The sequence below is a fragment of the Hyperolius riggenbachi genome, chromosome 9 (assembly GCF_040937935.1).
Source record: "Hyperolius riggenbachi isolate aHypRig1 chromosome 9, aHypRig1.pri, whole genome shotgun sequence".
In the NCBI taxonomy this organism is placed as follows: Eukaryota; Metazoa; Chordata; class Amphibia; order Anura; family Hyperoliidae; genus Hyperolius; species Hyperolius riggenbachi.
In genome coordinates this window covers 254,492,642-254,509,361 of record NC_090654.1, presented here as the reverse complement: position 1 = coordinate 254,509,361, position 16,720 = coordinate 254,492,642, and the positions used below count along the sequence as shown (strand labels likewise).

General features: G+C 46.4%; 1 protein-coding gene across 11 annotated transcripts in view; it reads right to left on the bottom strand.

The window, feature by feature from the left end:
- Positions 1–8,757: 8,757 nt before the first annotated feature.
- The window catches only part of PPP1R13B (protein phosphatase 1 regulatory subunit 13B), a 209,595-nt gene continuing 201,632 nt past the window's right edge, over positions 8,758–16,720 (bottom strand). For all 11 annotated transcript variants that reach the window (XM_068254319.1, XM_068254322.1, XM_068254317.1 and 8 more), the window contains 2 exons: positions 14,209–14,408; positions 8,758–10,480 (listed from right to left, as the gene is read on the bottom strand). In XM_068254319.1, the coding sequence (XP_068110420.1) occupies positions 10,439–10,480; positions 14,209–14,408 (242 nt within the window). In that variant the 3' untranslated portion in view covers positions 8,758–10,438. The remainder of the gene's footprint in view (positions 10,481–14,208; positions 14,409–16,720) is intronic.

Here is a 16,720-nt window from a genome sequence, read left to right as displayed (position 1 = left end):
TTAAATGTTATAAAGCTAGATCGGTAAAAATTACTTTTTTTTTTGCTATTAATGTAAGTGTAGTGCATATAATAAATAAAACTACTAATTTCACTAGTAACTTCGCTTCAACCAGTTCAGGACCACAAGCTTACATTCTCTCTTCTCTCTCTCTTCTCTCCCTCGGACCCCCCCCCGGGCTATTTTTCACAATTTAGTGTTCTGCAGCTTTAAGAACTTGCTGCAGAGCCATATCACTCAATACACAAGTGAAATTCCCCTCTCCCCCCCCCCCTTTTCTGCCCACCAACAGAGCTTTCTTGTGTAATGTTAATTTTAATTTTTGTATTTGTGTAAAAAAAAGTCACTATTCAGTTACCTCTGCCAGCCAATCAGGGAGATCCTCTCTCCTAGGCATCAGCCTAGGAGTGGGAATCGTGATTGGAGCTGAGCGACACAGCTGTCCCCAGTACAGCGCTGCTGTAGATCGCAGCGATGTACAATGTAAATATACGACTGGTTCCCCACTGGTTGACTGATAACGGGGCAGAGCTCCATCACAGACGTGGGGATGTGTGTGCGATACCTTTAGGTGGTCCTGAGGCTACCACCTTCCCGACACGACACCTATTGGCGTTAAGCAGTCGGGAAGGGGTTAAGCCTGGTACACCAGGCCAATTTTACTACCACTTATTATTAGAGTTTACCTACACAATCTGCACATAGTATGCAATATCTGTTAACCCTCATACTGCATGGAGGTGGAAAAATTAGTGATCAATTATAATTGAAAGTGTGTACCAGGCTTTAGTCATTAAAGTCAGACAATCTGTTTAAAGGAATACTGTAAGGGGGGAGGTCGGGGAAAATGAGTTGAATTTACCCAGGGCTTCTAATGGTCCCCCGCAGACATCCTGTGCCCGCACAGCCACTCACCGATGCTCCGGTTCACTTCTGAAATTTCAGATTTTAAAGTCTGAAAACCACTGTGCCTGCGTTGCGGTGTCCTCGCTTCCCCTGATGTCACCAGGAGCGTACTGCGCAGGCACAGACCATACTGGGTCTGCACAGTACGCTCCTGATACCATCAACTTATTTTCCCCTGAACCCCCTATAGTGTCCCTTTAAGAACTGGCAGATTTTGAATGCTTTTTACTATGTGGAGGTGGAAAAAGTGGCTTAACAGTGGATGTATGTAGCAGGATTTAGGGAAACAGCCTTAACCACTTGCTGACTGCACACTCATACCGTGCGGCGGCAAAGTGGTAGCTGGAGGACCAGTGACGCACATCTGCATCGCCAGGTGCCTCCCTAATTAATCAGGAAAGGCCGCGTTTCCTGTTACATTACGAGTGGGTCTGATCGCAGCTCGCAGACTAAATGTAAACGCAGGAGATGTTTGTCTCCTTTGTTTACATTGACCGGCGCTGCTGCTACAGCAGCGCCGTAAGGCAGATCGGCGATCAGCGGCCGGGGATCACCGCCATGTGACAAAGGACAGGCTGCACAGGACGGATAGCATCCTGTGCAGCCCCGATCACCAAGGGTGAGAGGGAGGGGGGCAATTTTGCCGCAGAGGGGGGCTTTGAGGTGCCCCCCCCCCAACACCCAGGCAGGCAGGAGCGATCAGACCCCCCCAGCACATCATCCCCATAGGGGGGAAAAGGGGGGAGGTGATCTGATCGCTCTGCCTGCAACCTGATCTGTGCTGGGGGCTGCAGAGCCCACCCAGCACAGATCATAAAAAAAACACGCTGGTCCTTAAGGGGGGGGGGGGTGTAAAGGCTGTGAATACTTCATCCTACTAATTACTGAATCTGAGAGAGCCTAAGCGCTTTGAGTCCTATGGGAGAAGAGCGCTATAGAAATGTTATTGTATTGTATAAAGGCTGAGTCCTCAAGTGGTTAAAGTAGACCTGAAGTGAGAAGTATATGGAAGCTGCCATAGTATTTTTCTGTCAAACAATACCAGTTGCCTGGCAGCACTGCTGATCTTTGACTGCAGTAGTAGCTGAAAACAAAACAAACAAGCATGTAGCCGAGACAGCTAATTGCTGTGCAGAGGTGTGCTGATGATTTGGGCGCCACCACAGGCTGTAATGTGAATTAAGTCTACAGCAGTGCTCAGTAAATAAGGCACTGACAATTGCTGGTGCTCAAATGAGAAAAAAAAGAAAAAAGGCAATTCAGGCAACAGCCAGTGACCAAATTACATATTCTTCCCCCCCCCCCCCCATTTCCTACAACTCGGAGGGAAATAGCATTAACGCCATCCCAGTTTCAGCAGGAGCAGGGTGAGTATTCTTTCGTCTTCACCCTACGCTGAGATTTAGTTGCGCCTATTTTAAATGTACAACATGTAGATAATCCAGTCAGAAACTTGCTTTAAAATGTAACCTGAACTCTGAGGGACATGTAGGTTGCCATGTTTATTTCCTTTTAAGCAATACCAGTTGACATGGTTGGGGAGCTCTGTTCTAAACAATGCCAGTTTTTCTGCTGATCCTCTGCTGCTAATATATTTAACCATACCCCCTGAACAAGCGCTCAGAGGTTTCTGACAAGATTAGCTGCATGCTTGTTTCAGGTATGCGATTAAGACACTACTGTAGTCAAAGATAGCAGGACTGCCAAGCAACTGGTATTGCTTAAAAGGTAAGAATATTGCCAGCCTCCTCTCACGTCAAGTTCCCTTCGAGTGCTAGAACAGGTGACAAGAGACAGCAGAGGGAACTTAACTTTAACCAAGGACTGAATGTCATTCCAATCAGTAGCTGATCCCCTTTTCCCAGAAGAAAACTTTACCTTTTCTCAGATCATCACGGGCGTCTGTATGGCTGATATTGTGGTGAAACCCCTGCCACAGTGTGATGTCATAACCAAGGTCCTGACAGTTTGCCATCTGTGCACCTAGTTGCATTGTGGGAAACAGCTTTTTCCAACTGCTAAGCAAGCAATATCTTACTCTGAGCATAGAACTCTCAGTATCAAACATGCCACACAGATCACCTGACAGGACTAAAGATATCACCACCAGTGATACATTTCAGAATGTAAATCGGAGATGGGAAAGATTCTACAATGGGCAAGCTATACATTAACCTTGAAAATTACAGAATGCATAACATTGCTTATTCTTTACACTACAGATCCTCTTTATCACAGAGTCCGCCTCTCCACAGGTAAACAATTGGGGAAAGAAGAGAACTCTGATACTTCCAAGAATAAGTTTAGTTGAGTTTCAGTGAGGAATGTTGATGTTGAGCTTTGTGTTTCATGTGGTTTGTTCCTTGGAGGTAAAAATCAAACTACTCTTGTAGTCTTGTTATATATCCACATTGGCCTCAATTCACTAAGCAGTTTAGACTAGTCTACAGATGGGTTTTAGTCTACTGATAGTTTGGTGTAATGTTTTAGACCTGGTTTAATTTAACATTCAGTAACTACACAATTCACAAAGGCAAACAAGGAGTGACCACACCCACTTTTTCTGACAGATATTAGACCAGCTGATTTCTGTAGGTAAAGTAATTCTATGAGGTATTTTAGACTTGAGGATGGAACCTATTGAATTAATTATGCAGGAGTTTAATTGTATGCAGAGAAGAGCTCATCACAGAAGGAGGATGTCAGTCATATCTACTTGTTTGTGAATTGCATCTTTTGATCATTTCCCCTGCTTTACCCACCTAATTACCAAATGGTTTAAGCCCCATCTACGCCATACTTTTTTTTTGTCCGATTAAATTCAATCAGACATGTCCAATCAGGATTCAATTTGCCATTGCAAAACAATGACAAATTGAATCGAATCCTGATCGGACATGTCAAATTGAATCGAATAAAAAATAAAGTATGGCGTAGATGGGGCTTAAACCATTTGGTAATTAAGTGGGTAAAGCAGGGGAAATCATCAAAAGATGTAATTCAGAAACAATTAGCTATGACTGACATCCTTCTTCTGTGATAAGTTCTCCTCTGCATACAATTAACCACTTGAGGACCCACCCTTTACCCCCCCTTAAGGACCAGCGCTGTTGTAGCTGATCTGTGCTGGGTGGGCTCTGCAGCCCCAAGCACAGATCAGCGTGCAGGCAGAGCGACCAGATCGCCCCCCTTTTTTCCCCACTAGGGGGATGATGTGCTGGGGGGGTCTGATCGCTCCTGCCTGCCGGGTGTTGCGGGGGGGGGGCACCTCAAAGCCCCCCTCCGCGGCGAAATCCTCCCCCTCCCTCTCCTACCTGGCCCCCCCTTGGAGATCCGGGCTGCACAGGACGCTATCCGTCCTGTGCAGCCAGTGGCGGCGATCCCCGGCCGCTGATTGGCCGGGGATCGCCGATCTGCCTTACGGCGCTGCTGCGCAGCAGCGCCGTACAAATGTAAACAAAGCGGATTATTTCCGCTTGTGTTTACATTTAGCCTGCGAGCCGCCATCGGCGGCCCGCAGGCTATTCACGGAGCCCCCCGCCGTGAATTGACAGGAAGCAGCCGCTCGCACTTCCTGATTAATCAGCCTGCAGCTGGCGACGCGGTCCTGCAGCTGCCACTTTGCCGACGCGCGGTATGAGTGCGCGGTCGGCAAGTGGTTAAACTCCTGCATAACTAATTCAAAAGGTTCCATCCTCACATCTAAAATACCTCACAGAATTTTACCAACAGAAATCAGCTGGTCTAATCTCTGTCAGAAAAAGTGTCAAGCTATAAACAGTAGACTAGTCTAAACTGCTTAGTGAATTGAGGCCATAGTAGATCAGTAACAACATAATAAGGTGTCTCCTCCAGTTGTTTTTCTTAATGATCCTGCGCCAGTAACTCGGACAAGGAAAGGACACGACTCGCAGTGAACATTTGAACATGCTTTAGCATTTTTATTGATAATTTACATTTGGGTTTTCTTTCAGAAACCTATCTTCTAGATCTCATCAGAAACAACTTCAGTAGTAGCAAATAAATTTAAACAAATAATCTTATACTTTTTTTTTCAGTTTTGTTATTTTAAATCCACCATCACCACAATATATACATGTAATGCAAACATGGTAAGGGCATACTTAGCACAGAGAGGGTGAAACGGTGTATAAATGACATCTGGGGCGGGGCTGTGTCTGTTACCCTCTCGGCTAGAGGCAGACACGCCCTAAAACTAATGGAATAAAAGTTAAAAACAAAAATACTTCTGGTATTAAAGCATGTACAGTGAACTCCAGTGAAGACTGTAGGTTTAGATTCACAATACAGTGTATATAGCTTATTGCATAATTTTAAAATGCACTCTGAAAAAAATGTATATAACACTACAAGCACGCCATTCTCCTGCTCAATCTACCATCCCTTCTGCACAGTTCATAGTAAGACAATCTGTGGCCCTTGAGTTGCAGGGGAACTACAAGTGTCAGCATATCTCCCTAGCCCTCGTAATTCCCCTATAGGTAACAGGAATCAGACTGCCTTGTGGTCCACCCTGCATGCCATACCTCACCTTAGTAACTGCTTGATCTGATTGTGATGGAAAATAGCCAGCTTTTCTTAGCCAATTACAAAACAGACTACAAATACTGTAGGTGGCGCTGTCACTTTCACAGGCATACTCTTCTCAGTGGGCACCTTGCTTGGCAGCAGGCAGGGTGGACAAATCCTTTAAACCACAGGTGTCAAACCCCAGGCCTGGAGGGCCAGATCCATGCCAGTGTTTAGGATGGACTGAGAAGGAGAGGAATGTGTTCTACCTCATGGGCCACACCTTTCCTGATTCAGACTCATCAATTAGTTTGAGCTGTATCAAAAATGTGTGAGGATCTCGGCCCTCGAAGGACTGGTTTGACATCCCTGCTTTAAACAATCTTTGGCTTACAAACTGTATAACTACAAATCTCATTTTCCTAAATGTAGTTAAATAGTAGCCACCAACTTTATATATATATATATATATATATATATATATATATATATATATCCGTAAACGTTAAACCTTCCAGGTCCTGTTAAAGTCAACTAACATCACTGTGAGTAGAAAAGTTAATGAGCCTTAAGAGAAATCATGTGTTTCAAAGGCCACAACCTGCAGCTGCAGAGTTTGTTGTTTTCTTTACATTACCCTACTGCAGCGCTTTCTACTGGCCACCACTAGAGGGTGACAGACAAGCTCCTTATTCAGCTTAATTCACAGCGCATCTCGTCTTCCAACAGTGCCCTCCCATGGTGGGCATAATCAACTGCTAAACAGGATTTTCTCTCCCAGGTGTGGCTGCTGTTCACATTTTCTCCACTGCAGGCGCTGGGAGAACTTGCATAACACAAACACATCCGTGCAACATTCTAACCTGCCAAAAACAATTTGTGCCCAACATATAAAATAGTGCATCCTCTCCCTGGTCGCTTGTTAAGAGAGGTTTCCAGCCTCACCTGGACAGATTTGTTGAGCAGTGATAAGTGCACAAATCCTGATAGAAACAGAATATGCCACTATTCCCCCGGAAAATACCAACTGCTGGGAATGCTGACTTGCCATTGTTAGATCTTACTGCAAATCTGTTTCCAGACTGATTCATTAAATCAAACAATTCTTTTAATTGATCATTTTAAAAGCAATCTAATTTCCAGTTTTCTCATTTGCGTTGATAATTTTGAGTTTATGTTAATAGTCACACACACATTAAAACCCAAGTCCAGCCCAAACCTTGAGGGCCTTTTTCCACTAGCCTGCGATTTGCAATTTGCTTCTGATCGCACATCGCAAGGTACATTAAACTAATGGAAACTGCAGCAGCAATTTCCATTAGTACGATCCGATTGCGATGCGATTTTGGTCAAAGCGCAATCGTCGTCCTGCCGCGTTTTGTATGCGATTGAGCTGGACTATAATGAGTATAGTAGCTCAATCGCAATCGCATGGTGGAAATTGAAACGCGATTGCGATCGGAATCGCAATCGTGATCGCATTTCATAGTGGAAAAGAGCCCTAAGGTTCAGCTGCTGTTATAATTTCATTGAGGTTAACCAGTCCATACCATCAGAATTTTGACACTAGTACTTAATGGCTGCAAAATTTACTACTGTGGTGTCACACTTGCAAAGCATTATGGGAAATGAGGCTCTGGCACACAGTGGGCAGGTCCGTATTAGCCAGAATTCAGCAATTTTACCCAAACAATAGTGTTATGGTTGACTGTGTACATTAGCCTGAAACCCCTGCCCTATTCCCAGTGTAAAGCAGATGCAGGGCATGCCTGTTTACTGCGCACACAGTGCTGCCTTCCAGATGGCATAAATTGAATGTGCAGCAGGTAAACTGATCACGTGATCACTGGCATTTAATCAGTACAAGAATATGGCCGTTTTAATATATATAATGTGTTAATAAATCCCCAATTTGTCAAGGTCCATAAAAGGTTTGTCTTACTTGCCTGAACTTTGCCTTAAAGATGGCAACTGTATGACAAAAGTAACGATTCAATAAAATTATTGCAACTATGCAAAATTACAGGGGTGTATCTGGGTAATACAGAGCCTATGGCAAACACTGAAATTGCACCCACCCCTCTAAAAACAGCATCCTTTCTTGCATACATGTGTTTTGGTTGCCTGTGTTTTTTTGGCTCTGGATATTGCTTAAGTTTACTCTTCTTATTCCTACTCTATCCTGTTTTCTAACACTAAGCCAAGTGCGCCCTACATACATATATTAAGTAGCCATGTTCCCCAAATAACAGAATTAATCTGACTTGAGGTCTGAGTGATGGGGAGGCACGGGGGAAGCATGGAGTGCAGCACAGGGGCATGCATGGCACCCATGGCATGAACCATGCCTGCACCCCTCTAGATACGCCTCTGCAAAATTGTGATACAATATAATCTCGTTGTACTAAACGCTGATACTGCAAATTGTGGCTTTTATATAGCGGGTGCAGGAAACCTCTGCACCCGATATTTTATTGGGCAACCACAGGAGCCCAAATTTCTGCACAATGTCGCTAATCCCGGCTTTTATAATGGGGTGCCTATGGCGACGCCCTTCTTTCCAAGGCACGCTTTTTACTGGTTTCACCCGAGACAACTGCATATTGGAAGGTTTGCCAGATCGGCTGCACTGCTTTTGTGTTCCAGCAGAGGGCGTCTGATGCATTTCAGTAACAGCATTATCATATGATTAGTTAATGTAACAAGCAGAAATGACAGGTAAAGTCTGGCTCTTGACACACAGTGTATGTACCCCCAGGGTAACTAAACTTGGCACAATCCGTTCACTACGTGTTTTGGCCTAAAAGTTCCTAACCATACCAGATAGCTATTTTTAGCTAAATAAATGCATAAGGAAATACTGGGATAGCAGTTAAAGAGACACTTAAGCCAGAAAAAAAAAATGAGTTTTACTCACCTGTGGCTTCTACCAGCCCCCTGCAGCAGTCCTGTGCCCTCGCAGCCACTCACTGCTCCTCTGGTCCCCCGCTGCCAGCTAGTTTCGTTTTTGCTGACAGGCCCGTCAGGACTGGCCACACGTAGTTTTTTCCGCATTTCCGACTAATTAGCGCTATTGCGGGCCGCAACGCGTACAAAAATACGCGTCGCCGCATTTTGCACGCATAGATATGCGGCGACGCGTATTTTTGTAAGCGTTGTTACCCGCAATAGCGCTAATTACAGTCGGGAGTGCGGAAAAAGCTACGCATGGCCAGTCCTGACGGGCCTGTCGGCAAAAACAAAACTAGCTGGCAGCGGGGGACCAGAGGATTAGTGAGGGGCTGCGAGGGCACAGGACTGCTGCAGGGGGCTGGTAGAAGCCCCAGGTGAGTAAAACGCTTTTTTTTTCAAGCTTAAGGTTCACTTTAAGGGCAGTTTCAGAGGAGTAGCGAAAACGTATCAGAGGTATTTTAGGTGGAGCTACCCCACAGTAGGGGGTACTTTGCAAACTAAATCTTGCAATAAACATGTTGGGAAACACAAGAGTAAACACTCTATGGAGTCTGTGTAAGTGGATTGTTCTTATTTAATACTTTGGATTTGTATGGCACCTCTGTCTTCCATGAAGTATTGTCTATGTATTTCCTTCACTTCATTTGAAGACATTGCTTATAGTAGTATCGAACCATCTGCTGGAACACAATAAAGCATCCTACAGATAGCAGAAGTGATGTGATGGCGACCAGGCCATTTTCAGGCTTAAATATCAAGTTTCACGATTCCTCCTCGATATCCTCATAAGCCTCTAAGAAGGAAACGTCAAACCCCATGAGGCATCACCCCCCCCCCCTTCCCCCAAGGAAACTGGCTGTGAAAAAAATAGATAATTCAGGCTGCTCATAACCAAGATATCTATCTTACACAGAGCAAAACTAGCACCACTGTAGTAACCAGGCAAAACGTAGTTAACAATCTGATTTTACTTCCTGCAAAGGACACCACCTGCAAGTTCAGCATGCGACTCCTCCCACACACTAAACATACAGGCAAGCTAATTGGCTGCTCCCCCTAAACTGGGTAGGGACAGACCCACATGAGGGACAGTACAGGACTGGTTCAAAGTTCTATGTGAAAAGCTCTGGAAAAGCTTAGTGCAATCTATCCATCTATATATGTGTGGTAAAAAAAATATTGGGGGGGAAAAATCCCCATATCAACTAAAAAAGTAGTATGTTTAGCCAAGGAAGGTGGCTAAACATGTGTCTTCATCTTTTAAGTGTGAAAAGTGCAAATTGTATATGAACCCTTCCCCCCCTCAAACTTTCAATTTCCATCCGAAATACAGAAAACACATTAGTATGCGGCCTTCATCCAATACACTTCCCGCTCTTTCTAGATAACACTTTGTGTAACGAGCCTGCTTATGCTTCACTCTCTTGCCTCCCTCACTTCCCCCACCTCTATCATTCCTCTACTTACCAGTCCCATCTACACTCACATCCCTGAAGTGCTCTAAAGAAAACCTCCCATTTGGGCAATTCTAATTGGTGAATAACAGAATGACCCCCCCCCCCCCCCCCACCTTCTAGAAATGTGCTAAATAGAGCCACAAAGACACCCAAACACAATGGCAAATGCCTGAGATGAAGGGATCCGGTCTCAATCTATGCACTGGCACAAAAACGTTACTGGCAGAAAAGCAGGTAGAATGGTACAGATGCGGTAAAGTAAATCTTATTTACACGGGTTGTAGTGTGGTACCGGAGGGCAACGTTCCATCGCCACATCTGCATGGAGTACGATTAGTCCAGCAATGTCCTGTAGAACACTGTGCTGAGTTGTGAGAACACTCCGCCTGTAATACGACCATTGGGTGTGGTTAATAATAGAGTTCAGGACACACTGTACTTGTGTCATCCGGCTGCATGGTGCACTGAATGTAACGCTGTGGTGTAGAGAAAGCATCCGTGGAATAAGAACTGCAGATTCCCGGTGAAATGTGTCTCGCGTGTGGTTTGCATTTCTTTCCAGTGTAACAAGGAAACTTGTGGTTCCGCTGAGATCAAGCCAAGGTTCGCTGTCTGGGCTTTATCCGGGGGTACAGCTGGGGGGCAGAAAAAGAAAAGCACACTTAAATAGTTCATAATTATAGGCCTTATCTATGAAGAGTTCTTACAGCGCATTGTAACCAGAATACAGGTAGTCCTCAGTTAACGAACGAGATAGGGATTGTAGGTTCATTCTGTTCTGAAGTCGGAACACTGTGCCATCTCTGTCCCCTGTACCTCTTCTGTGCCCCCTGTGCCCCCTTCTGTGTCATCTCTGCCCTCTGTACCTGCTTATACAAGTTTAAAAGCAATTTTTTCTTTGAAAAATGTAGGCCGTTTATATCGACGAGTCGTTCGTAAGTCGGGGACTACCTGTAAATCCAAAATAAGTGTACATAATGGGCTTGATTTACGAAACCGTGATAACTCATCATGACCACGCTAGCGTTTTCACATGCCATTTCACGTTTTGCGTTGAAATTCACAATATAAGTGTGAAAACGCTAGCGCGGCGTTGATATGAGTTATCGCGGTTTAGTGAATCAAGCCCAATGTGTGACGAACCTGAAAATTAAGGAGCGAAGATAGGAGAGGTTAGTGTTAGGAGTGGAGAGGGGGAAAGCTAGTGTTAGGAGTGAAGAGGGGGAAAGCTAGGGTAAGGAGCGCAGAGGGGGAAGCCTAGTGTAAGGAGCGCAGAGGGGGAAGGCTAGTGTAAGGAGCGCAGAGGGGGAAGGCTAGTGTAAGGAGCGCAGAGGGGGAAGGCTAGTGTAAGGAGCGCAGAGGGGGAAGGCTAGTGTAATGAGCGCAGAGGGGGGAAATCTAGTGTAAGGAGCGCAGAGGGGGAAGGCTAGTGTTAGGAGTGAAGAGGGGGAAAGCTAGGGTAAGGAGCGCAGAGGGGGAAGCCTAGTGTAAGGAGCGCAGAGGGGGAAGGCTAGTGTAAGGAGCGCAGAGGGGGAAGGCTAGTGTAAGGAGCGCAGAGGGGGAAGGCTAGTGTAAGGAGCGCAGAGGGGGAAGGCTAGTGTAATGAGCGCAGAGTGGGGAAATCTAGTGTAAGGAGCGCAGAGGGGGAAGGCTAGTGTAAGGAGCGCAGAGGGGAAAGGCTATTGATAGGAGCGCAGAAGGGGAAAGGCTAGTGTAAGGAGCGCTGAGGGGGAAGGCTAGTGTAAGGAGTGCTGAGGGGGAAGGCTAGTGTAAGGAGCGCTGAGGGGGAAGGCTAGTGTAAGGAGCGCTGAGGGGGAAGGCTAGTGTAAGGAGCGCAGAGGGGGGAAGGCTAGTGTAAGGAGCGCAGAGGGGGGAAGGCTAGTGTAAGGAGCGCAGAGGGGGAAGGCTAGTGTAAGGAGCGCAGAGGGGGAAGGCTAGTGTAAGGAGCGCAGAGGGGGAAGGCTAGTGATAGGAGCGCAGAGGGGGAAGGCTAGTGATAGGAGCGCAGAGGGGGAAGGCTAGTGATAGGAGCGCAGAGGGGGAAGGCTAGTGATAGGAGCGCAGAGGGGGAAGGCTAGTGATAGGAGCGCAGAGGGGGAAGGCTAGTGATAGGAGCGCAGAGGGGGAAGGCTAGTGATAGGAGCGCAGAGGGGGGAGGCTAGTGATAGGAGCGCAGAGGGGGGAGGCTAGTGATAGGAGCGCAGAGGGGGGAGGCTGTCTGCGCAGAACACTCCAGACCACATGCTAGTGTCACGGACGGTTGCGGGGCAGCAGACGCGTCCTGGAACCGCCCGTGAAGAAAAAGCGATCGTGCTCGATTCTCTGCATCGATTGCGATTCAGATCAATAGAATCTGGATTGGTTGTGTAGGGGCTACCTGTAGCAACCTGGAGTTTCCCTTTCTCCCAGCTGTCACGGAACAGCCGGAAGGAACGTAGGCGAATTTGGAAGATTCGCCGTCGGTTTCTCCGATTTCTTGGTCAGATCTGCTGGTCATTGCAACGAACAGAACTGACATACCTGGGTTTTTTTTCTTTTTTTTTCTCTTTCCCTCCTTTCACCAAAAGGGAACTAGGCTGCTGCAGAGTGTCCCTGGCTTCAAGCTGTGCTGATGGCCCATCCATCACATATAGTTGATAAGCACGATGACAGAAACAATATAGTTGGGGAAAAATCAGACAGACATTCTGGCTCTCCTCCCAGCAGGGGAGCCGACACATAGCTTGCTGCCCCAAACTTCAAAGAGCCTTTGCCTGGCAATGACCTGCTGTAAATCCCAGATATATCTCATATTCCATAAACTGCTATGAGTCATATTTTCTGTGTTGCCAGGCTGGCAGACCCTCCAAACTAACAGAGCATGTAGGGCCCTGTCTGGCTCTGGTTCTGAGAATGTTTCAGAACATTCTGAGGTAAAGACTGCCAGTTAGGCAGTTCGAAAGTGCCCTGATGATACCACAGGGGTCCCACCCCTCATGTTTGGTATCAGACTGCTGGGTAAATCGAGACAGACCTGAAAAAGTTCATAAATCTGCCCTGACCTGTACGGTTCTGTGAGATAGAGCCCATATATAGTTAGATATGATTTCTGGTCCCCAGGACAAGGTGAGGACTCATCTCATATTCTAAGGGGGTGTGTGGTTCCCGCCCTCACTCCCTCCTACTGGATCAGGGGCATAAGAATGGCAGGGGAGGCAAACTCAGTGTCCTCCACCCTGAAACTCCATCTTGATCACATCTGTGCCAGCTTGAGGATATGCTGGCATCCACCTGGTCTGAACTCTGAACTTTGATGGAAACCAAGAACTTTACAAGTTTTCCCACAAAAGGACACCTCTCCATGAACTCTAAGTATCCGTTTTTTCTCCCCTTCATTTTCATACTGTGTTATCTCATGTCTCAATAATTGTTGATTTTAATAATTTTCTGTATATATTATTTAATTATATTGCCGTGAATAAAGACTTTACCAAAGTCATTCACTGTTCCGCTACCCTATTATTCAGCATACACAGGAACTGAACTCAGACCTCTGAAGAGACGCTACTATTGTTGATATCTAGACAGAATAGAGTGTATTTAACCGTATTTATTCGCAGGACTAGTCAGTCAGTCGGGTCCACTGGCCCATACCAGTGGTGGTGGCAGTTATACCCTGAAATCGTGTGTAAGTTGTAATTACCATACCTCACAGGCTCCCTTCTGGTCGGGCTGCTGCCCAAATTTCTGTCTGTTTCTGCGCAAAGATCGCAACCAAAGCTTGCATGGTCTGTGTGCTGAAACCGATTGAAAGGCAATTTGCGGTCTGACCACTAGGGCTCCTGTGACAGCTAGTGATTGACAGTGTCAGTAAATTGAGTGAATGCTCTGAATAGATACTTTGGAAGTCCTTAATATTACATAGAAGTGATAAGATTGTACAATCAATATTGCATCATTAGTGGGCACCTTTAAGGTGCCCATACATCAGACGATGTACAGGCAGATCAACTAAGACACAGATCCCTCTGTGATATACACACACACACACACATACTACACACACACATACTACACACACACACACACACGGGGGGGCGCTATGTTCTACGTATGGGGAGGTGTGAAGTCTCTTAGCGCACCTCCCTTGTGGCTTCGTTCCTTTCCATTTCCTGTAAATGCTCCAGCACCATAATTCAAGATGTTTGGCGCCCTTTGATCCTTACATGCTGTATGCTGGGTCAGCTCTGCGAGCACTGATGTGAAGCATTCGCAAGGGAGGTGCAGAAAGACACCCATTTGGCTAGGTCTTATTTTTGGGGGAGGTCTTATTTCAGGGGAAAGATGGTGTCTATACACATACACATAGAAATAAGGCACTTACCCCCAGCAGGTTCTTAGGCACGAACCCTTCTTTGTCATTGAAGCGCGCCCACCACCAATCTGTCTCCACATCGTCTTTGCGTCTCAGGATAGTGAGGGCGTCACTTTCCCGGAAGGAGAGCTCATCGGGGTTCTGCGCTTCATAATCCCACAGGGCATAGACCATTCCTTTATTCATCACCCCCAGCTTCTCCTGAACGCCTGTGTGAGGGCAACACATACACAATCACTGGAGGGGACAACTATTGGGTGTTAACGGGTTAAAGCATGAGTTTTTCATTCCAAAAAGTTTTGTAATACAACAATTTTTTTTTTTAAGGCAGTTTTTGTGATGTCAAATAATTTAAAAACAAGACACCTTACTTCATTCGATTGTCATTTTCTCCCTACATAAACTTGCATTGAAAATTTGCGTAAATTCTGCATCAACTTAGATTTGAATCTCATTGACCATCCCTTATCCACCATAAAAGATCTTAGGAAATCAAACTTGAAGAAAAAAAACCCTCTGTTGAGTACTTACCTCGGAGGGGGAAGCCTCTGCATCCTAATGAGGCTCCCCCTGTCCTCCATCCCGGCAATCCAGCGCTGGAAGCCCACGAATGTCAGAGAGGTAAATATTTACCTACCGCAATCCAGTGCAGATGCAGTAGCGGCTATTTCCGCCTGAGCTCATCAGAAAGCTGCTACTGCACCGAATCGCGGTAGGTAAATATTGTAGGTGCTACTGTGCCACAGCCAGCATCCTTGTAGGCTGTGGTTTCTGGGGTCACATCGCTAGATTGCAGGGATGGGGAAGCCTCATTAGGACCCAGAGGCCTCCCCCTCCCGAGGCAAGTATCCCCCCCCCCCCCCCCCCGAGAGGTTTCTTTCCCTACGGTTTAACTTTAAAGAAAACCTGTATTGAGAAAAACCTTCCCTGGGGGGTACTCACCTGGGGTGGGGGAAGCCTCCGGATCCTATTGAGGCTTCCCCCGTTCTCCTCGGTCCCACGGCGGCGGTGATAAAGCTCCCCGAACAGCGGGATGTAAATATTTACCTTCCCGGCAGGCGCAGAATCGGCTCTCCGCCTCGGAGATAAGCAGAAATAGCCAATCTCTGTCAGGCCGCTCTACCGCAGTAGAGCGGACCCGACGGAGATCGGTTATTTTCGCCTATCTCCGTGGGCTGCGTCCGCTGGAGCCAGGAAAGGTAAATAAATCAGCGCTCATCAGCGGTCAGGCTTGTCGAGGGAGTATTCCGGGACACTTCAGGGGGCCAGCGCTGGAATGCCTGCAGCTACAGGGGAGGGGGAAGCCTCATTGGGACCCTGAGGCTTCCCCCCTCCCGAGGTGAGTACCCCCAGGGGAACTTTTTTTTGATACAGAGTCTCTTCAACCTCCCTGGCGGTAAGCCCGAACTGAGGTCGGGCTATGCCGCCGGGAGGCACCGCTCAGGCCCCGCTGGGCCGATTTGCATACATTTTTTTTGTTACACGCAGCTAGCACTTTGCTAGCTGCGTGTAACCTCCGATCACCGCCGCTACCCGCCGATCCACCACTATCCGTCGCGCCGCAGCCGCCCCCCCCCCCCCCCCCCAGACCCCGTGCGCTGCCTGGCCAATCAGTGCCAGGCAGCGCTGTGGGGTGGATCGGATTCCCCTTTGACGTCACGACGTCGGTGACGCCATGGCGACGGGGGAAGCCCTCCAAGAGATCCCGTTCTTTGAACGGGATCTCTTGATCTCCGATCGCTTGATCTCGCTACATGAAAAAATATTTTTTTTAAAAAAATCGTATTTGCTGCCCCCTGGCGGATTTTAATAAACCGCCAGGGAGGTTAAGAAAAACACGTCTGATGAATGACCACAGAGCAATTACTGACTACTACGGACTATTTATTGGATGGAGAAGGGTCATTTGGAGTTCCATAGTGAAAATACCAATGAATAAAATTAATTTATAAATGAATATTGTAAAAATAAATAAATTATTTAGTCAGTTGTTTGGCCATTGTAAAATCTTTCCCGTCCCTGATTTACATCCTGAAATTTATAACAAGTGGCGACATCTTTATTCTTGCCGTGATCTCTGCGGATTGGTTTATTTTCTGAGCGTTCTAAAGCCAATAGAAAATATACCTGGTCTCCCAGAATGCTCTGGGGTGAGAATACCACATATCTAATCAGCCTAAGCTGCGCATTACTAGAAGGAGGATGGCTACTTAGCAATATAAAGCATTATATAGATATAGAAAGTGTTTCTGATGCTGAAACCAGGATCATGAACATAAAAGTGAGTATATCCTGAAGAATTTACACCGTTGTAATATATGTCACTGCAGTGCCTCTTTAACATCAATTTCAAACCAGTAGTCTGCATCAATCTCTTATCCTTGCTACAAACTCATACTTTGCATATTGCAATAGGTAGGTGGTAAGTGTTTATATGTTACAAGTGTTCCTTTACTTGAAGTGTAATTAAATAATACAACTTTACATTGCATAACTGCAGTCTGTTAGGCTGGACTGTACT